This window comes from Salmo salar, chromosome ssa06 (assembly GCF_905237065.1).
Source record: "Salmo salar chromosome ssa06, Ssal_v3.1, whole genome shotgun sequence".
NCBI classification, from domain to species: domain Eukaryota; kingdom Metazoa; phylum Chordata; class Actinopteri; order Salmoniformes; family Salmonidae; genus Salmo; species Salmo salar.
In genome coordinates, this window is record NC_059447.1 from 14,060,001 (window position 1) to 14,085,000 (window position 25,000).

The 25,000-nt window shown below is 43.0% G+C and overlaps 1 protein-coding gene across 3 annotated transcripts in view; it reads left to right on the forward strand.

Annotated features, from left to right (window-relative positions):
• LOC123743394 (BAH and coiled-coil domain-containing protein 1) overlaps positions 1–25,000 on the forward strand; it is a 129,892-nt gene that overhangs the window by 60,078 nt on the left and 44,814 nt on the right. Inside the window, exon 1 of one of the 3 annotated variants that reach the window (XM_045719824.1) lies at positions 931–1,785. The exons of the other annotated variants lie outside the window; for them this stretch is intronic. Within the exon in view, the coding sequence (XP_045575780.1) occupies positions 1,773–1,785 (13 nt within the window). The 5' untranslated portion in view covers positions 931–1,772. Of the gene's footprint in view, positions 1–930; positions 1,786–25,000 lie in introns of those variants that run through there. 3 annotated transcript variants of the gene reach the window in all.

A 25,000-nucleotide genomic window follows, 5' to 3' on the forward strand; every position in this document is an offset into this window, starting at 1 on the left:
GTGAGCAGAGGCAGAAGGTTTATAAATGATGAATTATATTAAAAGAGAAGCTGACTGCCTCGGGGGAGGAGGGAGCTGTAGGTATGAGAACACAGCATGTGTTCCCCCATCACCCTGTCAGGGCTGGTCACACAGACACACACACACACACACACACACACACACACACACACACACACACACACACACACACACACACACACACACACACACACACACACACACACACACACACACAGAGAGAGAGAGAGAGAGTTAAAGGCTATTATGTTGGTAGGATGTGTGTCTCATCAGAGAATGCCATGTACTCCACCCTCCACACACACTATAACAGGATCCCACAGAGGCTTTATCCACCTATTGGCTGTTCTCTGTCTCTCTGGCATCAAGGCCTGTGTGTGTGTGTGTGTGTGTGTGTGTGTGTGTGTGTGTGTGTGTGTGTGTGTGTGTGTGTGTGTGTGTGTGTGTGTGTGTGCGTGTCTGTGTCTGTGTCTGTGTCTGTCTGTCTGTCTGTCTGTCTGTCTGTCTGTCTGTCTGTCTGTCTGTCTCTGTGTGTGTGTGTGTGTGTGTGTGTGTGGCAGCATTGTCTGTATCCAGAACTAGATGAGGCGTATTGCCAACACAGGAGCAGCCAGGAGAGCTCATTTGTTTGGGATTAGAATCTCTCATCCTGATCATGTAAAGAACTATATTGTCTAAACAGCTGGCTGAGGTGGGTGGTGAGCTTCAGTTGACCTTTTCTAAGCCAATTTTATTTGCATAGCACTTTGGGAAAAACATCCCAGAATCCTTTTCACCTCTTTCAGTCCTCTGGATTCACGAGCGAGTGGCTGACCACGAAGGCACTCAACAAACACAGACTGTCAAATCAGAGACACTCACTACACACACACACACACACACACACACACACACACACACACACACACACACACACACACACACACACACACACACACACACACACACACACTCCTCAAACCTTATCTCCACCAATACACTCTCACTCATTTCCCTCCTTCTCTCCTGTACATTAACTCTCTACTGTACACACCCTTTTCCCCTCTCTACCTCTCGCGCCCTCTGTCCGTTTCTCCCACCCCCGCTCTGACCACATCCACTAAAGTCACTCCACAGGCACGTAGTGTGCAGAGTGTTGGAGGCGTGCGCTGCTGCCACTTTCCCCCCAGCCCTCCAGCCCTGCTCTGGCCTGACTCCAGCTACAGTCTGGCTCTCTGGTTCTGATCAGACGGGCCCCCGCGCTCCAGTCCCTGGGGGGTCCAACTCTCCCACTCCACCCTCTCCAGAACACAAAGAGAGAGGGGGCCAGCTAAACCCCTGTCCTCCCACCACGGTTGTTTCCAAACCAACAGGAATTTGGCTACTAGTTCCTTTAATGTTTTCAAGATGACTCTGACTGTTCTGAGGAAATCCCCCCCATTTTAGTAGCCATTTGAAATTCCTTTTTGTTTTTATTGCGAGGAAGTACGCACTGAGTTCCTCAGTCGGCTCCCAGGCTCCGTTCTGTGCAGTCTGTCAGTCAGTCTCTCTCTCTAGTTGCTTCTCCAGGGTTGAGTTGCTGGGTTCAACTCAGAGCCATTTGTCTGGCAGTATTTCTGCAGTCTGGTTAGTTTCAGTGTTGGTCTGGGTTCCTGTGACTGTGACATGGTATTACTGTGATAGGACACGTCTGTTGTTCTGAAATCAACTGAAGGACAGGATTGGAATATTCCACCGACAAAGAGAGCAAAGAGTCTGCTGCCACTAACAATATGTTCTTACTGGGTAAGTAGAGACTGGACTGGACTCTCTCCTTCTATTTCAATTCAATGGGCTATTTTTCTCTCTCTGTCTCTCTCTCTCTCTCTCTCTCTCTCTCTCGTCTTGTCTTAATGTGGCAGAGAGCAGATACCAGTCAGACAGCCACAGGTTGGTTCGCTACTTCACCTTGTTTCTGACTCACAACGAGACAGAGTTCCTGGAGAAGAAAACAACTTTCTGACTTTAATATTTGATCACTGAGCTCTTCCTTCTATTGATCCAGTCTGAGAGAGGAAGGGAGGGGTTTATTTTCTGGGCGTAGATGACAGGAGAAACGTTGGGGAGTATAATCATAAGCACACGCTGCATACTGAAGGTTACAGATACTGCCTCGTGATATTGACTGTTGACTGACTGGGAACACAATGGGTTTGTCTCCCATTTCTCCTCAGATAGAAGGCAGATGGAGGGATTCACAGCTCTGCATTGTGTCTGTTTTAGAGACATCTGTGTGGTGTGTGTAGATCTGTGTGGTGTCTGTAGATATGTGTGGTGTCTGTAGATATGTGTGGTGTCTGTAGATATGTGTGGTGTCTGTAGATATGTGTGGTGTGTGTGTAGATATGTGTGGTGTCTGTAGATATGTGTGGTGTCTGTAGATATGTGTGGTGTCTGTAGATATGTGTGGTGTCTGTAGATATGTGTGGTGTCTGTAGATATGTGTGGTGTGTGTGTAGATATGTGTGGTGTCTGTAGATATGTGTGGTGTCTGTAGATATGTGTGGTGTCTGTAGATATGTGTGGTGTCTGTAGATATGTGTGGTGTCTGTAGATATGTGTGGTGTCTGTAGATATGTGTGGTGTGTGTAAATCTGTGTGAAGATCTGTGTGGTGTCTGTAGATATGTGTGGTGTCTGTAGATATGTGTGGTGTCTGTAGATATGTGTGGTGTCTGTAGATATGTGTGGTGTGTGTGTAGATATGTGTGGTGTCTGTAGATATGTGTGGTGTCTGTAGATATGTGTGGTGTCTGTAGATATGTGTGGTGTCTGTAGATATGTGTGGTGTCTGTAGATATGTGTGGTGTGTGTAAATCTGTGTGAAGATCTGTGTGGTGTCTGTAGATATGTGTGGTGTCTGTAGATATGTGTGGTGTGTGTGTAGATATGTGTGGTGTCTGTAGATATGTGTGGTGTCTGTAGATATGTGTGGTGTGTGTAGATCTGTGTGGTGTCTGTAGATATGTGTGGTGTCTGTAGATATGTGGTGTGTCTGTAGATATGTGTGGTGTGTGTAGATATGTGTGGTGTCTGTAGATATGTGTGGTGTGTGTGTAGATATGTGTGGTGTGTGTAGATATGTGTGGTGTCTGTAGATATGTGTGGTGTGTGTGTAGATATGTGTGGTGTGTGTAGATATGTGTGGTGTGTGTAGATATGTGTGGTGTCTGTAGATATGTGTGGTGTGTGTAGATATGTGTGGTGTCTGTAGATATGTGTGGTGTGTGTGTAGATATGTGTGGTGTGTGTAGATATTTGTGGTGTCTGTAGATATGTGGTGTTTCCGTAGATATGTGTGGTGTCTGTAGATATGTGTGGTGTCTGTAGATATGTGGTGTGTGTGTAGATATGTGTGGTGTCTGTAGATATGTGGTGTGTGTGTAGATATGTGTGGTGTGTGTAGATATGTGTGGTGTCGTCCCTCTCTCATCTCCTCTCTCTCCTCCCTCTCTCCTCTCCTCCCTCTCTCCTCTCCTTCCTCTATCTCTCCTTCCTCTCTCCTCTCCACCCTCTCTCCCGTCTTCCCTCTCTCATCTCCTCTCTCTCTCCTCCCTCTCTCCTCTCCTTCCTCTCTCCTCTCCTTCCTCTCTCCTCTCCTCCCTCTCTCCTCTCCTCCCTCCCTCTCTCCTCTCCTCCCTCCCTCCCTCCCTCCTCCCTCTCCTCTCCTCCCTCCTCCCTCTCCTCTCTCCTCTCCCTCTTTCTGATCTGTGCTGACCAGTGAGCTATGGAGAGCAGGTTGATGCAGTCAGTCAATCCCACCTGCAGCCAGCCTTCCACTCAGACAGCCAACCAATCAGTCGGCCAGCCAGCCAGCCAGCCAGCCAGCCAGATAGATAGATAGATAGATAGATAGATAGATAGATAGATAGATAGATAGATAGATAGATAGATAGATAGATAGATAGATAGATAGATAGATAGATAGATAGATAGATAGATTAGCATGTGTGTTTCCCTGAAAGAGAAGTTTGATCTGAATCCCAGCATTAAAACAACATCATGTTATGGGTATGTTCTCTGTTTATATCTGCCTGGTCCCATACTTACAGTACACTGTGTGAGTGTGTTAGTACAGTACAGTACACTGTGTGAGTGTGTTAGTACAGTACAGTACACTGTGTGAGTGTGTTAGTACAGTACAGTACACTGTGTGTGTGATAGTACAGTACAGTACAGTGTGTGAGTGTGTTAGTACAGTACAGTACACTGTGTGAGTGTATTAGTACAGTACAGTACACTGTGTGAGTGTGTTAGTACAGTACAGTACACTGTGTGAGTGTGTTAGTACAGTACAGTACACTGTGTGTGAGTGTGTTAGTACAGTACAGTACACTGTGTGAGTGCGTTAGTACAGTACAGTACACTGTGTGTGTGATAGTACAGTACAGTACAGTGTGTGAGTGTTAGTACAATACAGTACAGTGTGTGAGTGTGTTAGTACAGTACAGTGTGTGAGTGTGTTAGTACAGTACAGTACACTGTGTGTGTGAGTGTGTTAGTACAGTACAGTACACTGTGTGTGAGTGTGTTAGTACAGTACAGTACACTGTGTGAGTGTGTTAGTACATTACAGTACACTGTGTGAGTGTGTTAGTACAGTACAGTGTGTGTGTTTGTACAGTACAGTGTGTGTGTGTGTGTGTTAGTACAGTACAGTACACTGTGTGTGAGCGTGTTAGTACAGTACAGTGTGTGAGTGTGTTAGTACAGTACAGTACACTGTGTGTGAGTGTGTTAGTACAGTACAGTACACTGTGTGAGTGTTACTACAGTACAGTACACTGTGTGAGTGTGTTAGTACAGTACAGTACAGTGTGTGTGTGTGTTAGTACAGTACAGTACAGTACAGTGTGTGTGTGTGTTAGTACAGTACAGTACACTGTGTGAGTGTGTTAGTACAGTACAGTACACTGTGTGAGCGTGTTTGTACAGTACACCGTGTGAGTGTGTTAGTACAGTACAGTACAGTGTGTGAGTGTGTTAGTACAGTACAGTACAGTGTGTGAGTGTGTTAGTACAGTACAGTACACTGTGTGAGTGTATTAGTACAGTACAGTACACTGTGTGAGTGTGTTAGTACAGTACAGTACACTGTGTGAGTGTGTTAGTACAGTACAGTACACTGTGTGTGAGTGTGTTAGTACAGTACAGTACACTGTGTGAGTGCGTTAGTACAGTACAGTACACTGTGTGTGTGATAGTACAGTACAGTACAGTGTGTGAGTGTTAGTACAATACAGTACAGTGTGTGAGTGTGTTAGTACAGTACAGTGTGTGAGTGTGTTAGTACAGTACAGTACACTGTGTGTGTGAGTGTGTTAGTACAGTACAGTACACTGTGTGTGAGTGTGTTAGTACAGTACAGTACACTGTGTGAGTGTGTTAGTACATTACAGTACACTGTGTGAATGTGTTAGTACAGTACAGTGTGTGTGTTTGTACAGTACAGTGTGTGTGTGTGTGTGTTAGTACAGTACAGTACACTGTGTGTGAGCGTGTTAGTACAGTACAGTGTGTGAGTGTGTTAGTACAGTACAGTACACTGTGTGTGAGTGTGTTAGTACAGTACAGTACACTGTGTGAGTGTTACTACAGTACAGTACACTGTGTGAGTGTGTTAGTACAGTACAGTACAGTGTGTGTGTGTGTTAGTACAGTACAGTACAGTACAGTGTGTGTGTGTGTTAGTACAGTACAGTACACTGTGTGAGTGTGTTAGTACAGTACAGTACACTGTGTGAGCGTGTTTGTACAGTACACCGTGTGAGTGTGTTAGTACAGTACAGTACAGTGTGTGAGTGTGTTAGTACAGTACAGTACAGTGTGTGAGTGTGTTAGTACAGTACAGTACACTGTGTGAGTGTATTAGTACAGTACAGTACACTGTGTGAGTGTGTTAGTACAGTACAGTACACTGTGTGAGTGTGTTAGTACAGTACAGTACAGTACACTGTGTGTGAGTGTGTTAGTACAGTACAGTACACTGTGTGTGAGTGTGTTAGTACAGTACAGTACACTGTGTGAGTGCGTTAGTACAGTACAGTACACTGTGTGTGTGATAGTACAGTACAGTACAGTGTGTGAGTGTTAGTACAGTACAGTACAGTGTGTGAGTGTGTTAGTACAGTACAGTGTGTGAGTGTGTTAGTACAGTACAGTACACTGTGTGTGTGAGTGTGTTAGTACAGTACAGTACACTGTGTGTGAGTGTGTTAGTACAGTACAGTACACTGTGTGAGTGTGTTAGTACATTACAGTACACTGTGTGAGTGTGTTAGTACAGTACAGTGTGTGTGTTTGTACAGTACAGTGTGTGTGTGTGTGTGTGTGTGTTAGTACAGTACAGTACACTGTGTGTGAGCGTGTTAGTACAGTACAGTGTGTGAGTGTGTTAGTACAGTACAGTACACTGTGTGTGAGTGTGTTAGTACAGTACAGTACACTGTGTGAGTGTTACTACAGTACAGTACACTGTGTGAGTGTGTTAGTACAGTACAGTACAGTGTGTGTGTGTGTTAGTACAGTACAGTACAGTGTGTGTGTGTGTTAGTACAGTACAGTACACTGTGTGAGTGTGTTAGTACAGTACAGTACACTGTGTGAGCGTGTTTGTACAGTACAGTACACTGTGTGAGTGTGTTAGTACAGTACAGTACAGTGTGTGAGTGTGTTAGTACAGTACAGTACAGTGTGTGAGTGTGTTAGTACAGTACAGAACACTGTGTGAGTGTTAGTACAGTACAGTACACTGTCTGAGTGTTAGTACAGTACAGTACACTGTGTGTGTGTGTTAGTACAGTACAGTACACTGTGTGAGTGTGTTAGTACAGTACAGTACACTGTGTGTGTGATAGTACAGTACAGTACAGTGTGTGAGTGTGTTAGTACAGTACAGTACACTGTGTGAGTGTGTTAGTACAGTACAGTACACTGTGTGTGTGATAGTACAGTACAGTGTGTGAGTGTGTTAGTACAGTACAGTACACTGTGTGAGTGTATTAGTACAGTACAGTACACTGTGTGTGAGTGTGTTAGTACAGTACAGTACACTGTGTGAGTGTGTTAGTACAGTACAGTACACTGTGTGAGTGTGATAGTACAGTACAGTACAGTACACTGTGTGAGTGTGTTAGTACAGTACAGTACACTGTGTGAGTGTGTTAGTACAGTACAGTACACTGTGTGTGTGATTGTACAGTACAGTACAGTGTGTGAGTGTGTTAGTACAGTACAGTGTGTGAGTGTGTTAGTACAGTACAGTACACTGTGTGTGTGAGTGTGTTAGTACAGTACAGTACACTGTGTGTGAGTGTGTTAGTACAGTACAGTACACTGTGTGTGTGAGTGTGTTAGTACAGTACAGTACACTGTGTGTGTGAGTGTGTTAGTACAGTACAGTACACTGTGTGAGTGTGTTAGTACAGTACAGTACACTGTGTGTGTGTTAGTACAGTACAGTACACTGTGTGAGTGTGTTAGTACAGTACAGTGTGTGAGTGTGTTTGTACAGTACAGTACACTGTGTGAGTGTGTTAGTACAGTACAGTACACTGTGTGTGAGCGTGTTAGTACAGTACAGTACAGTGTGTGAGTGTGTTAGTACAGTACAGTACACTGTGTGAGCGTTACTACAGGACAGTACACTGTGTGAGTGTGTTTGTACAGTACAGTACACTGTGTGTGAGCGTGTTAGTACAGTACAGTACAGTGTGTGAGTGTGTTAGTACAGTACAGTACACTGTGTGAGCGTTACTACAGTACAGTACACTGTGTGAGTGTGTTTGTACAGTACAGTACACTGTGTGTGAGCGTGTTAGTACAGTACAGTGTGTGAGTGTGTTAGTACAGTACAGTACACTGTGTGTGAGTGTGTTAGTACAGTACAGTACACTGTGTGAGTGTTACTACAGTACAGTACACTGTGTGAGTGTGTTTGTACAGTACAGTACACTGTGTGTGAGCGTGTTTGTACAGTACAGTGTGTGAGTGTGTGTGTTTGTACAGTACAGTACAGTACACTGTGTGAGTGTGTTAGTAAGGTACAGTACACTGTGTGTGAGTGTGTTAGTACAGTACAGTACACTGTGTGAGTGTGTTAGTACAGTACACTGTGTGAGTGTGTTTGTACAGTACAGTACACTGTGTGAGTGTGTTAGTAAGGTACAGTACACTGTCTGAGTGTTAGTACAGTACACTACACTGTGTGTGTGAGTGTGTTAGTACAGTACAGTACACTGTGTGAGTGTGTTAGTACAGTACAGTACACTGTGTGAGTGTGTTAGTACAGTACAGTACACTGTGTGAGTGTGTTAGTACAGTACAGTACAGTACACTGTGTGTGAGTGTGTTAGTACAGTACAGTACACTGTGTGTGTGATAGTACAGTACAGTACAGTGTGTGAGTGTGTTAGTACAGTACAGTGTGTGAGTGTGTTAGTACAGTACAGTACACTGTGTGTGTGAGTGTGTTAGTACAGTACAGTACACTGTGTGTGTGAGTGTGTTAGTACAGTACAGTACACTGTGTGTGTGAGTGTGTTAGTACAGTACACTGTGTGTGAGTGTTAGTACAGTACAGTACACTGTGTGAGTGTGTTAGTACAGTACAGTACACTGTGTGAGTGTGTTAGTACAGTACAGTACACTGTGTTAGTGTGTTAGTACAGTACAGTGTGTGAGTGTGTTTGTACAGTACAGTACACTGTGTGAGTGTGTTAGTACAGTACAGTACACTGTGTGTGAGCGTGTTAGTACAGTACAGTACAGTGTGTGAGTGTGTTAGTACAGTACAGTACACTGTGTGTGAGTGTGTTAGTACAGTACAGTACACTGTGTGAGTGTTACTACAGTACAGTACACTGTGTGAGTGTGTTTGTACAGTACAGTACACTGTGTGTGAGCGTGTTTGTACAGTACAGTGTGTGAGTGTGTGTGTTTGTACAGTACAGTACAGTACACTGTGTGAGTGTGTTAGTAAGGTACAGTACACTGTGTGTGAGTGTGTTAGTACAGTACAGTACACTGTGTGAGTGTGTTAGTACAGTACAGTACACTGTGTGAGCGTGTTTGTACAGTACAGTACACTGTGTGAGTGTGTTAGTAAGGTACAGTACACTGTCTGAGTGTTAGTACAGTACAGTACACTGTGTGTGTGAGTGTGTTAGTACAGTACAGTACACTGTGTAAGTGTGTTAGTACAGTACAGTACACTGTGTGAGTGTGTCAGTACAGTACAGTACACTGTGTGAGAGTGTTAGTACAGTACAGTACACTGTGTGTGTGTTAGTACAGTACAGTACACTGTGTGTGAGTGTTAGTACAGTACAGTACACTGTGTGAGTGTGTTAGTACAGTACAGTACACTGTGTGTGAGTGTTAGTACAGTACAGTGTGTGAGTGTGTTAGTACAGTACAGTACACTGTGTGAGTGTGTTAGTACAGTACACTGTGTGAGTGTTAGTACAGTACATTACACTGTGTGAGAGTGTTAGTACAGTACAGTACACTGTGTGAGCGTGTTTGTACAGTACAGTACACTGTGTGAGTGTGTTAGTACAGTACAGTACACTTTGTGAGTGGGTTTGTACAGTACAGTACACTGTTTGAGTGTGTTAGTACAGTACAGTACACTGTGTGAGTGTGTTAGTACAGTACAGTACACTGTGTGAGTGTGTTAGTACAGTACAGTACACTGTGTGAGTGTGTTAGTACAGTACAGTACAGTACACTGTGTGAGTGTGTTAGTACAGTACAGTACACTGTGTGAGTGTGTTAGTACAGTACAGTACACTGTGTGTGTGATTGTACAGTACAGTACAGTGTGTGAGTGTGTTAGTACAGTACAGTGTGTGAGTGTGTTAGTACAGTACAGTACACTGTGTGTGTGAGTGTGTTAGTACAGTACAGTACACTGTGTGTGAGTGTGTTAGTACAGTACAGTACACTGTGTGTGTGAGTGTGTTAGTACAGTACAGTACACTGTGTGTGTGAGTGTGTTAGTACAGTACAGTACACTGTGTGAGTGTGTTAGTACAGTACAGTACACTGTGTGTGTGTTAGTACAGTACAGTACACTGTGTGAGTGTGTTAGTACAGTACAGTGTGTGAGTGTGTTTGTACAGTACAGTACACTGTGTGAGTGTGTTAGTACAGTACAGTACACTGTGTGTGAGCGTGTTAGTACAGTACAGTACAGTGTGTGAGTGTGTTAGTACAGTACAGTACACTGTGTGAGCGTTACTACAGGACAGTACACTGTGTGAGTGTGTTTGTACAGTACAGTACACTGTGTGTGAGCGTGTTAGTACAGTACAGTACAGTGTGTGAGTGTGTTAGTACAGTACAGTACACTGTGTGAGCGTTACTACAGTACAGTACACTGTGTGAGTGTGTTTGTACAGTACAGTACACTGTGTGTGAGCGTGTTAGTACAGTACAGTGTGTGAGTGTGTTAGTACAGTACAGTACACTGTGTGTGAGTGTGTTAGTACAGTACAGTACACTGTGTGAGTGTTACTACAGTACAGTACACTGTGTGAGTGTGTTTGTACAGTACAGTACACTGTGTGTGAGCGTGTTTGTACAGTACAGTGTGTGAGTGTGTGTGTTTGTACAGTACAGTACAGTACACTGTGTGAGTGTGTTAGTAAGGTACAGTACACTGTGTGTGAGTGTGTTAGTACAGTACAGTACACTGTGTGAGTGTGTTAGTACAGTACACTGTGTGAGTGTGTTTGTACAGTACAGTACACTGTGTGAGTGTGTTAGTAAGGTACAGTACACTGTCTGAGTGTTAGTACAGTACACTACACTGTGTGTGTGAGTGTGTTAGTACAGTACAGTACACTGTGTGAGTGTGTTAGTACAGTACAGTACACTGTGTGAGTGTGTTAGTACAGTACAGTACACTGTGTGAGTGTGTTAGTACAGTACAGTACAGTACACTGTGTGTGAGTGTGTTAGTACAGTACAGTACACTGTGTGTGTGATAGTACAGTACAGTACAGTGTGTGAGTGTGTTAGTACAGTACAGTACACTGTGTGTGTGAGTGTGTTAGTACAGTACAGTACACTGTGTGTGTGAGTGTGTTAGTACAGTACAGTACACTGTGTGTGTGAGTGTGTTAGTACAGTACACTGTGTGTGAGTGTTAGTACAGTACAGTACACTGTGTGAGTGTGTTAGTACAGTACAGTACACTGTGTGAGTGTGTTAGTACAGTACAGTACACTGTGTTAGTGTGTTAGTACAGTACAGTGTGTGAGTGTGTTTGTACAGTACAGTACACTGTGTGAGTGTGTTAGTACAGTACAGTACACTGTGTGTGAGCGTGTTAGTACAGTACAGTACAGTGTGTGAGTGTGTTAGTACAGTACAGTACACTGTGTGTGAGTGTGTTAGTACAGTACAGTACACTGTGTGAGTGTTACTACAGTACAGTACACTGTGTGAGTGTGTTTGTACAGTACAGTACACTGTGTGTGAGCGTGTTTGTACAGTACAGTGTGTGAGTGTGTGTGTTTGTACAGTACAGTACAGTACACTGTGTGAGTGTGTTAGTAAGGTACAGTACACTGTGTGTGAGTGTGTTAGTACAGTACAGTACACTGTGTGAGTGTGTTAGTACAGTACAGTACACTGTGTGAGCGTGTTTGTACAGTACAGTACACTGTGTGAGTGTGTTAGTACAGTACAGTACACTGTGTGTGAGCGTGTTAGTACAGTACAGTACAGTGTGTGAGTGTGTTAGTACAGTACAGTACACTGTGTGTGAGTGTGTTAGTACAGTACAGTACACTGTGTGAGTGTTACTACAGTACAGTACACTGTGTGAGTGTGTTTGTACAGTACAGTACACTGTGTGTGAGCGTGTTTGTACAGTACAGTGTGTGAGTGTGTGTGTTTGTACAGTACAGTACAGTACACTGTGTGAGTGTGTTAGTAAGGTACAGTACACTGTGTGTGAGTGTGTTAGTACAGTACAGTACACTGTGTGAGTGTGTTAGTACAGTACAGTACACTGTGTGAGCGTGTTTGTACAGTACAGTACACTGTGTGAGTGTGTTAGTAAGGTACAGTACACTGTCTGAGTGTTAGTACAGTACAGTACACTGTGTGTGTGAGTGTGTTAGTACAGTACAGTACACTGTGTAAGTGTGTTAGTACAGTACAGTACACTGTGTGAGTGTGTCAGTACAGTACAGTACACTGTGTGAGAGTGTTAGTACAGTACAGTACACTGTGTGTGTGTTAGTACAGTACAGTACACTGTGTGTGAGTGTTAGTACAGTACAGTACACTGTGTGAGTGTGTTAGTACAGTACAGTACACTGTGTGTGAGTGTTAGTACAGTACAGTGTGTGAGTGTGTTAGTACAGTACAGTACACTGTGTGAGTGTGTTAGTACAGTACACTGTGTGAGTGTTAGTACAGTACATTACACTGTGTGAGAGTGTTAGTACAGTACAGTACACTGTGTGAGCGTGTTTGTACAGTACAGTACACTGTGTGAGTGTGTTAGTACAGTACAGTGTGTGAGTGTGTTAGTACAGTACAGTACACTGTGTGAGTGTGTTAGTACAGTACAGTACACTGTGTGTGTGTTAGTACAGTACAGTACACTGTGTGAGTGTGTTAGTACAGTACAGTGTGTGAGTGTGTTTGTACAGTACAGTACACTGTGTGAGTGTGTTAGTACAGTACAGTACACTGTGTGTGAGCGTGTTAGTACAGTACAGTACAGTGTGTGAGTGTGTTAGTACAGTACAGTACACTGTGTGAGCGTTACTACAGGACAGTACACTGTGTGAGTGTGTTTGTACAGTACAGTACACTGTGTGTGAGCGTGTTAGTACAGTACAGTACAGTGTGTGAGTGTGTTAGTACAGTACAGTACACTGTGTGAGCGTTACTACAGTACAGTACACTGTGTGAGTGTGTTTGTACAGTACAGTACACTGTGTGTGAGCGTGTTAGTACAGTACAGTGTGTGAGTGTGTTAGTACAGTACAGTACACTGTGTGTGAGTGTGTTAGTACAGTACAGTACACTGTGTGAGTGTTACTACAGTACAGTACACTGTGTGAGTGTGTTTGTACAGTACAGTACACTGTGTGTGAGCGTGTTTGTACAGTACAGTGTGTGAGTGTGTGTGTTTGTACAGTACAGTACAGTACACTGTGTGAGTGTGTTAGTAAGGTACAGTACACTGTGTGTGAGTGTGTTAGTACAGTACAGTACACTGTGTGAGTGTGTTAGTACAGTACACTGTGTGAGTGTGTTTGTACAGTACAGTACACTGTGTGAGTGTGTTAGTAAGGTACAGTACACTGTCTGAGTGTTAGTACAGTACACTACACTGTGTGTGTGAGTGTGTTAGTACAGTACAGTACACTGTGTGAGTGTGTTAGTACAGTACAGTACACTGTGTGAGTGTGTTAGTACAGTACAGTACACTGTGTGAGTGTGTTAGTACAGTACAGTACAGTACACTGTGTGTGAGTGTGTTAGTACAGTACAGTACACTGTGTGTGTGATAGTACAGTACAGTACAGTGTGTGAGTGTGTTAGTACAGTACAGTGTGTGAGTGTGTTAGTACAGTACAGTACACTGTGTGTGTGAGTGTGTTAGTACAGTACAGTACACTGTGTGTGTGAGTGTGTTAGTACAGTACAGTACACTGTGTGTGTGAGTGTGTTAGTACAGTACACTGTGTGTGAGTGTTAGTACAGTACAGTACACTGTGTGAGTGTGTTAGTACAGTACAGTACACTGTGTGAGTGTGTTAGTACAGTACAGTACACTGTGTTAGTGTGTTAGTACAGTACAGTGTGTGAGTGTGTTTGTACAGTACAGTACACTGTGTGAGTGTGTTAGTACAGTACAGTACACTGTGTGTGAGCGTGTTAGTACAGTACAGTACAGTGTGTGAGTGTGTTAGTACAGTACAGTACACTGTGTGTGAGTGTGTTAGTACAGTACAGTACACTGTGTGAGTGTTACTACAGTACAGTACACTGTGTGAGTGTGTTTGTACAGTACAGTACACTGTGTGTGAGCGTGTTTGTACAGTACAGTGTGTGAGTGTGTGTGTTTGTACAGTACAGTACAGTACACTGTGTGAGTGTGTTAGTAAGGTACAGTACACTGTGTGTGAGTGTGTTAGTACAGTACAGTACACTGTGTGAGTGTGTTAGTACAGTACAGTACACTGTGTGAGCGTGTTTGTACAGTACAGTACACTGTGTGAGTGTGTTAGTACAGTACAGTACACTGTGTGTGAGCGTGTTAGTACAGTACAGTACAGTGTGTGAGTGTGTTAGTACAGTACAGTACACTGTGTGTGAGTGTGTTAGTACAGTACAGTACACTGTGTGAGTGTTACTACAGTACAGTACACTGTGTGAGTGTGTTTGTACAGTACAGTACACTGTGTGTGAGCGTGTTTGTACAGTACAGTGTGTGAGTGTGTGTGTTTGTACAGTACAGTACAGTACACTGTGTGAGTGTGTTAGTAAGGTACAGTACACTGTGTGTGAGTGTGTTAGTACAGTACAGTACACTGTGTGAGTGTGTTAGTACAGTACAGTACACTGTGTGAGCGTGTTTGTACAGTACAGTACACTGTGTGAGTGTGTTAGTAAGGTACAGTACACTGTCTGAGTGTTAGTACAGTACAGTACACTGTGTGTGTGAGTGTGTTAGTACAGTACAGTACACTGTGTAAGTGTGTTAGTACAGTACAGTACACTGTGTGAGTGTGTCAGTACAGTACAGTACACTGTGTGAGAGTGTTAGTACAGTACAGTACACTGTGTGTGTGTTAGTACAGTACAGTACACTGTGTGTGAGTGTTAGTACAGTACAGTACACTGTGTGAGTGTGTTAGTACAGTACAGTACACTGTGTGTGAGTGTTAGTACAGTACAGTGTGTGAGTGTGTTAGTACAGTACAGTACACTGTGTGAGTGTGTTAGTACAGTACACTGTGTGAGTGTTAGTACAGTACATTACACTGTGTGAGAGTGTTAGTACAGTACAGTACACTGTGTGAGCGTGTTTGTACAGTACAGTACACTGTGTGAGTGTGTTAGTACAGTACAGTACACTTTGTGAGTGGGTTTGTACAGTACAGTACACTGTTTGAGTGTGTTAGTACAGTACAGTACACTGTGTGAGTGTGTTAGTACAGTACAGTACACTGTGTGAGTGTGTTAGTACAGTACAGTACACTGTGTGAGTGTGTTAGTACAGTACAGTACAGTACACTGTGTGTGAGTGTGTTAGTACAGTACAGTACACTGTGTGAGTGTGTTAGTACAGTACAGTACACTGTGTGTGTGATAGTACAGTACAGTACAGTGTGTGAGTGTGTTAGTACAGTACAGTGTGTGAGTGTGTTAGTACAGTACAGTACACTGTGTGTGTGAGTGTGTTAGTACAGTACAGTACACTGTGTGTGTGAGTGTGTTAGTACAGTACAGTACACTGTGTGTGTGAGTGTGTTAGTACAGTACACTGTGTGTGAGTGTTAGTACAGTACAGTACACTGTGTGAGTGTGTTAGTACAGTACAGTACACTGTGTGAGTGTGTTAGTACAGTACAGTACACTGTGTGAGTGTGTTAGTACAGTACAGTACACTGTGTGTGTGTTAGTACAGTACAGTACACTGTGTGAGTGTGTTAGTACAGTACAGTGTGTGAGTGTGTTTGTACAGTACAGTACACTGTGTGAGTGTGTTAGTACAGTACAGTACACTGTGTGTGAGCGTGTTAGTACAGTACAGTACAGTGTGTGAGTGTGTTAGTACAGTACAGTACAGTGTGTGAGTGTGTTAGTACAGTACAGTACACTGTGTGAGTGTTACTACAGTACAGTACACTGTGTGAGTGTGTTTGTACAGTACAGTACACTGTGTGTGAGCGTGTTTGTACAGTACAGTGTGTGAGTGTGTGTGTTTGTACAGTACAGTACAGTACACTGTGTGTGAGCGTGTTTGTAAGGTACAGTACACTGTGTGTGAGTGTGTTAGTACAGTACAGTACACTGTGTGAGTGTGTTAGTACAGTACAGTACACTGTGTGAGCGTGTTTGTACAGTACAGTACACTGTGTGAGTGTGTTAGTAAGGTACAGTACACTGTCTGAGTGTTAGTACAGTACAGTACACTGTGTGTGTGAGTGTGTTAGTACAGTACAGTACACTGTGTAAGTGTGTTAGTACAGTACAGTACACTGTGTGAGTGTGTCAGTACAGTACAGTACACTGTGTGAGAGTGTTAGTACAGTACAGTACACTGTGTGTGTGTGTTAGTACAGTACAGTACACTGTGTGTGAGTGTTAGTACAGTACAGTACACTGTGTGAGTGTGTTAGTACAGTACAGTACACTGTGTGTGAGTGTTAGTACAGTACACTGTGTGAGTGTGTTAGTACAGTACAGTACACTGTGTGTGAGTGTGTTAGTACAGTACAGTACACTGTGTGAGTGTTACTACAGTACAGTACACTGTGTGAGTGTGTTAGTACAGTACAGTACAGTGTGTGTGTGTGTTAGTACAGTACAGTACAGTGTGTGTGTGTGTTAGTACAGTACAGTACACTGTGTGAGTGTGTTAGTACAGTACAGTACACTGTGTGAGCGTGTTTGTACAGTACACCGTGTGAGTGTGTTAGTACAGTACAGTACAGTGTGTGAGTGTGTTAGTACAGTACAGTACAGTGTGTGAGTGTGTTAGTACAGTACAGTACACTGTGTGAGTGTATTAGTACAGTACAGTACACTGTGTGAGTGTGTTAGTACAGTACAGTACACTGTGTGAGTGTGTTAGTACAGTACAGTACACTGTGTGTGAGTGTGTTAGTACAGTACAGTACACTGTGTGAGTGCGTTAGTACAGTACAGTACACTGTGTGTGTGATAGTACAGTACAGTACAGTGTGTGAGTGTTAGTACAATACAGTACAGTGTGTGAGTGTGTTAGTACAGTACAGTGTGTGAGTGTGTTAGTACAGTACAGTACACTGTGTGTGTGAGTGTGTTAGTACAGTACAGTACACTGTGTGTGAGTGTGTTAGTACAGTACAGTACACTGTGTGAGTGTGTTAGTACATTACAGTACACTGTGTGAGTGTGTTAGTACAGTACAGTGTGTGTGTTTGTACAGTACAGTGTGTGTGTGTGTGTGTGTTAGTACAGTACAGTACACTGTGTGTGAGCGTGTTAGTACAGTACAGTGTGTGAGTGTGTTAGTACAGTACAGTACACTGTGTGTGAGTGTGTTAGTACAGTACAGTACACTGTGTGAGTGTTACTACAGTACAGTACACTGTGTGAGTGTGTTAGTACAGTACAGTACAGTGTGTGTGTGTGTTAGTACAGTACAGTACAGTACAGTGTGTGTGTGTGTTAGTACAGTACAGTACACTGTGTGAGTGTGTTAGTACAGTACAGTACACTGTGTGAGCGTGTTTGTACAGTACACCGTGTGAGTGTGTTAGTACAGTACAGTACAGTGTGTGAGTGTGTTAGTACAGTACAGTGTGTGAGTGTGTTAGTACAGTACAGTACACTGTGTGAGTGTATTAGTACAGTACAGTACACTGTGTGAGTGTGTTAGTACAGTACAGTACACTGTGTGAGTGTGTTAGTACAGTACAGTACACTGTGTGTGAGTGTGTTAGTACAGTACAGTACACTGTGTGTGAGTGTGTTAGTACAGTACAGTACACTGTGTGAGTGCGTTAGTACAGTACAGTACACTGTGTGTGTGATAGTACAGTACAGTACAGTGTGTGAGTGTTAGTACAGTACAGTACAGTGTGTGAGTGTGTTAGTACAGTACAGTGTGTGAGTGTGTTAGTACAGTACAGTACACTGTGTGTGTGAGTGTGTTAGTACAGTACAGTACACTGTGTGTGTGAGTGTGTTAGTACAGTACACTGTGTGTGAGTGTTAGTACAGTACAGTACACTGTGTGAGTGTGTTAGTACAGTACAGTACACTGTGTGAGTGTGTTAGTACAGTACAGTACACTGTGTTAGTGTGTTAGTACAGTACAGTGTGTGAGTGTGTTTGTACAGTACAGTACACTGTGTGAGTGTGTTAGTACAGTACAGTACACTGTGTGTGAGCGTGTTAGTACAGTACAGTACAGTGTGTGAGTGTGTTAGTACAGTACAGTACACTGTGTGTGAGTGTGTTAGTACAGTACAGTACACTGTGTGAGTGTTACTACAGTACAGTACACTGTGTGAGTGTGTTTGTACAGTACAGTACACTGTGTGTGAGCGTGTTTGTACAGTACAGTGTGTGAGTGTGTGTGTTTGTACAGTACAGTACAGTACACTGTGTGAGTGTGTTAGTAAGGTACAGTACACTGTGTGTGAGTGTGTTAGTACAGTACAGTACACTGTGTGAGTGTGTTAGTACAGTACAGTACACTGTGTGAGCGTGTTTGTACAGTACAGTACACTGTGTGAGTGTGTTAGTAAGGTACAGTACACTGTCTGAGTGTTAGTACAGTACAGTACACTGTGTGTGTGAGTGTGTTAGTACAGTACAGTACACTGTGTAAGTGTGTTAGTACAGTACAGTACACTGTGTGAGTGTGTCAGTACAGTACAGTACACTGTGTGAGAGTGTTAGTACAGTACAGTACACTGTGTGTGTGTTAGTACAGTACAGTACACTGTGTGTGAGTGTTAGTACAGTACAGTACACTGTGTGAGTGTGTTAGTACAGTACAGTACACTGTGTGTGAGTGTTAGTACAGTACAGTGTGTGAGTGTGTTAGTACAGTACAGTACACTGTGTGAGTGTGTTAGTACAGTACACTGTTTGAGTGTGTTAGTACAGTACAGTACACTGTGTGAGTGTGTTAGTACAGTACAGTACACTGTGTGAGTGTGTTAGTACAGTACAGTACACTGTGTGAGTGTGTTAGTACAGTACAGTACAGTACACTGTGTGTGAGTGTGTTAGTACAGTACAGTACACTGTGTGAGTGTGTTAGTACAGTACAGTACACTGTGTGTGTGATAGTACAGTACAGTACAGTGTGTGAGTGTGTTAGTACAGTACAGTGTTTGAGTGTGTTAGTACAGTACAGTACACTGTGTGTGTGAGTGTGTTAGTACAGTACAGTACACTGTGTGTGTGAGTGTGTTAGTACAGTACAGTACACTGTGTGTATGAGTGTGTTAGTACAGTACACTGTGTGTGAGTGTTAGTACAGTACAGTACACTGTGTGAGTGTGTTAGTACAGTACAGTACACTGTGTGAGTGTGTTAGTACAGTACAGTACACTGTGTGAGTGTGTTAGTACAGTACAGTACACTGTGTGTGTGTTAGTACAGTACAGTACACTGTGTGAGTGTGTTAGTACAGTACAGTACACTGTGTGAGTGCGTTAGTACAGTACAGTACACTGTGTGTGTGATAGTACAGTACAGTACAGTGTGTGAGTGTTAGTACAATACAGTACAGTGTGTGAGTGTGTTAGTACAGTACAGTGTGTGAGTGTGTTAGTACAGTACAGTACACTGTGTGTGTGAGTGTGTTAGTACAGTACAGTACACTGTGTGTGAGTGTGTTAGTACAGTACAGTACACTGTGTGAGTGTGTTAGTACATTACAGTACACTGTGTGAGTGTGTTAGTACAGTACAGTGTGTGTGTTTGTACAGTACAGTGTGTGTGTGTGTGTGTTAGTACAGTACAGTACACTGTGTGTGAGCGTGTTAGTACAGTACAGTGTGTGAGTGTGTTAGTACAGTACAGTACACTGTGTGTGAGTGTGTTAGTACAGTACAGTACACTGTGTGAGTGTTACTACAGTACAGTACACTGTGTGAGTGTGTTAGTACAGTACAGTACAGTGTGTGTGTGTGTTAGTACAGTACAGTACAGTACAGTGTGTGTGTGTGTTAGTACAGTACAGTACACTGTGTGAGTGTGTTAGTACAGTACAGTACACTGTGTGAGCGTGTTTGTACAGTACACCGTGTGAGTGTGTTAGTACAGTACAGTACAGTGTGTGAGTGTGTTAGTACAGTACAGTGTGTGAGTGTGTTAGTACAGTACAGTACACTGTGTGAGTGTATTAGTACAGTACAGTACACTGTGTGAGTGTGTTAGTACAGTACAGTACACTGTGTGAGTGTGTTAGTACAGTACAGTACAGTACACTGTGTGTGAGTGTGTTAGTACAGTACAGTACACTGTGTGTGAGTGTGTTAGTACAGTACAGTACACTGTGTGAGTGCGTTAGTACAGTACAGTACACTGTGTGTGTGATAGTACAGTACAGTACAGTGTGTGAGTGTTAGTACAGTACAGTACAGTGTGTGAGTGTGTTAGTACAGTACAGTGTGTGAGTGTGTTAGTACAGTACAGTACACTGTGTGTGTGAGTGTGTTAGTACAGTACAGTACACTGTGTGTGAGTGTGTTAGTACAGTACAGTACACTGTGTGAGTGTGTTAGTACATTACAGTACACTGTGTGAGTGTGTTAGTACAGTACAGTGTGTGTGTTTGTACAGTACAGTGTGTGTGTGTGTGTGTGTTAGTACAGTACAGTACACTGTGTGTGGGCGTGTTAGTACAGTACAGTGTGTGAGTGTGTTAGTACAGTACAGTACACTGTGTGTGAGTGTGTTAGTACAGTACAGTACACTGTGTGAGTGTTACTACAGTACAGTACACTGTGTGAGTGTGTTAGTACAGTACAGTACAGTGTGTGTGTGTGTTAGTACAGTACAGTACAGTGTGTGTGTGTGTTAGTACAGTACAGTACACTGTGTGAGTGTGTTAGTACAGTACAGTACACTGTGTGAGCGTGTTTGTACAGTACAGTACACTGTGTGAGTGTGTTAGTACAGTACAGTACAGTGTGTGAGTGTGTTAGTACAGTACAGTACAGTGTGTGAGTGTGTTAGTACAGTACAGAACACTGTGTGAGTGTTAGTACAGTACAGTACACTGTCTGAGTGTTAGTACAGTACAGTACACTGTGTGTGTGTGTTAGTACAGTACAGTACACTGTGTGAGTGTGTTAGTACAGTACAGTACACTGTGTGTGTGATAGTACAGTACAGTACAGTGTGTGAGTGTGTTAGTACAGTACAGTACACTGTGTGAGTGTGTTAGTACAGTACAGTACACTGTGTGTGTGATAGTACAGTACAGTGTGTGAGTGTGTTAGTACAGTACAGTACACTGTGTGAGTGTATTAGTACAGTACAGTACACTGTGTGTGAGTGTGTTAGTACAGTACAGTACACTGTGTGAGTGTGTTAGTACAGTACAGTACACTGTGTGAGTGTGATAGTACAGTACAGTACAGTACACTGTGTGAGTGTGTTAGTACAGTACAGTACACTGTGTGAGTGTGTTAGTACAGTACAGTACACTGTGTGTGTGATTGTACAGTACAGTACAGTGTGTGAGTGTGTTAGTACAGTACAGTGTGTGAGTGTGTTAGTACAGTACAGTACACTGTGTGTGTGTGTTAGTACAGTACAGTACACTGTGTGAGTGTGTTAGTACAGTACAGTACACTGTGTGTGTGATTGTACAGTACAGTACAGTGTGTGAGTGTGTTAGTACAGTACAGTGTGTGAGTGTGTTAGTACAGTACAGTACACTGTGTGTGTGAGTGTGTTAGTACAGTACAGTACACTGTGTGTGAGTGTGTTAGTACAGTACAGTACACTGTGTGTGTGAGTGTGTTAGTACAGTACAGTACACTGTGTGTGTGAGTGTGTTAGTACAGTACAGTACACTGTGTGAGTGTGTTAGTACAGTACAGTACACTGTGTGTGTGTTAGTACAGTACAGTACACTGTGTGAGTGTGTTAGTACAGTACAGTGTGTGAGTGTGTTTGTACAGTACAGTACACTTTGTGAGTGTGTTAGTACAGTACAGTACACTGTGTGAGTGTGTTAGTACAGTACAGTACACTGTGTGAGTGTGTTAGTACAGTACAGTACAGTACACTGTGTGTGAGTGTGTTAGTACAGTACAGTACACTGTGTGTGTGATAGTACAGTACAGTACAGTGTGTGAGTGTGTTAGTACAGTACAGTGTGTGAGTGTGTTAGTACAGTACAGTACACTGTGTGTGTGAGTGTGTTAGTACAGTACAGTACACTGTGTGTGTGAGTGTGTTAGTACAGTACAGTACACTGTGTGTGTGAGTGTGTTAGTACAGTACACTGTGTGTGAGTGTTAGTACAGTACAGTACACTGTGTGAGTGTGTTAGTACAGTACAGTACACTGTGTGAGTGTGTTAGTACAGTACAGTACACTGTGTGAGTGTGTTAGTACAGTACAGTGTGTGAGTGTGTTTGTACAGTACAGTACACTGTGTGAGTGTGTTAGTACAGTACAGTACACTGTGTGTGAGCGTGTTAGTACAGTACAGTACAGTGTGTGAGTGTGTTAGTACAGTACAGTACACTGTGTGTGAGTGTGTTAGTACAGTACAGTACACTGTGTGAGTGTTACTACAGTACAGTACACTGTGTGAGTGTGTTTGTACAGTACAGTACACTGTGTGTGAGCGTGTTTGTACAGTACAGTGTGTGAGTGTGTGTGTTTGTACAGTACAGTACAGTACACTGTGTGAGTGTGTTAGTAAGGTACAGTACACTGTGTGTGAGTGTGTTAGTACAGTACAGTACACTGTGTGAGTGTGTTAGTACAGTACAGTACACTGTGTGAGCGTGTTTGTACAGTACAGTACACTGTGTGAGTGTGTTAGTAAGGTACAGTACACTGTCTGAGTGTTAGTACAGTACAGTACACTGTGTGTGTGAGTGTGTTAGTACAGTACAGTACACTGTGTAAGTGTGTTAGTACAGTACAGTACACTGTGTGAGTGTGTCAGTACAGTACAGTACACTGTGTGAGAGTGTTAGTACAGTACAGTACACTGTGTGTGTGTGTTAGTACAGTACAGTACACTGTGTGTGAGTGTTAGTACAGTACAGTACACTGTGTGAGTGTGTTAGTACAGTACAGTACACTGTGTGTGAGTGTTAGTACAGTACAGTGTGTGAGTGTGTTAGTACAGTACAGTACACTGTGTGAGTGTGTTAGTACAGTACACTGTTTGAGTGTGTTAGTACAGTACAGTACACTGTGTGAGTGTGTTAGTACAGTACAGTACACTGTGTGAGTGTGTTAGTACAGTACAGTACACTGTGTGAGTGTGTTAGTACAGTACAGTACAGTACACTGTGTGTGAGTGTGTTAGTACAGTACAGTACACTGTGTGAGTGTGTTAGTACAGTACAGTACACTGTGTGTGTGATAGTACAGTACAGTACAGTGTGTGAGTGTGTTAGTACAGTACAGTGTTTGAGTGTGTTAGTACAGTACAGTACACTGTGTGTGTGAGTGTGTTAGTACAGTACAGTACACTGTGTGTGTGAGTGTGTTAGTACAGTACAGTACACTGTGTGTATGAGTGTGTTAGTACAGTACACTGTGTGTGAGTGTTAGTACAGTACAGTACACTGTGTGAGTGTGTTAGTACAGTACAGTACACTGTGTGAGTGTGTTAGTACAGTACAGTACACTGTGTGAGTGTGTTAGTACAGTACAGTACACTGTGTGTGTGTTAGTACAGTACAGTACACTGTGTGAGTGTGTTAGTACAGTACAGTGTGTGAGTGTGTTTGTACAGTACAGTACACTGTGTGAGTGTGTTAGTACAGTACAGTACACTGTGTGTGAGCGTGTTAGTACAGTACAGTACAGTGTGTGAGTGTGTTAGTACAGTACAGTACAGTGTGTGAGTGTGTTAGTACAGTACAGTACACTGTGTGAGTGTTACTACAGTACAGTACACTGTGTGAGTGTGTTTGTACAGTACAGTACACTGTGTGTGAGCGTGTTTGTACAGTACAGTGTGTGAGTGTGTGTGTTTGTACAGTACAGTACAGTACACTGTGTGTGAGCGTGTTTGTAAGGTACAGTACACTGTGTGTGAGTGTGTTAGTACAGTACAGTACACTGTGTGAGTGTGTTAGTACAGTACAGTACACTGTGTGAGCGTGTTTGTACAGTACAGTACACTGTGTGAGTGTGTTAGTAAGGTACAGTACACTGTCTGAGTGTTAGTACAGTACAGTACACTGTGTGTGTGAGTGTGTTAGTACAGTACAGTACACTGTGTAAGTGTGTTAGTACAGTACAGTACACTGTGTGAGTGTGTCAGTACAGTACAGTACACTGTGTGAGAGTGTTAGTACAGTACAGTACACTGTGTATGTGTGTTAGTACAGTACAGTACACTGTGTGTGAGTGTTAGTACAGTACAGTACACTGTGTGAGTGTGTTAGTACAGTACAGTACACTGTGTGTGAGTGTTAGTACAGTACAGTGTGTGAGTGTGTTAGTACAGTACAGTACACTGTGTGAGTGTGTTAGTACAGTACACTGTGTGAGTGTTAGTACAGTACATTACACTGTGTGAGAGTGTTAGTACAGTACAGTACACTGTGTGAGTGTGTTAGTACAGTACAGTACACTGTGTGAGAGTGTTAGTACAGTACAGTACACTGTGTGAGTGTGTTAGTACAGTACAGTGTGTGAGTGTGTTAGTACAGTACAGTACAGTGTGTGAGTGTTAGTACAGTACAGTACACTGTGTGAGAGTGTTAGTACAGTACGGTACACTGTTTGAGTGTTAGTACAGTACAGTACACTGTGTGTGAGTGTTAGTACAGTACAGTGTGTGAGTGTGTTAGTACAGTACAGTACACTGTGTGAGTGTGTTAGTACAGTACAGTACACTGTGTGAGTGTTAGTACAGTACAGTGTGTGAGTGTGTTAGTACAGTACAGTGTGTGAGTGTGTTTGTACAGTACAGTACACTGTGTGAGTGTGTTAGTACAGTACAGTACAGTGTGTGAGTGTTAGTACAGTACAGTACACTGTGTGAGAGT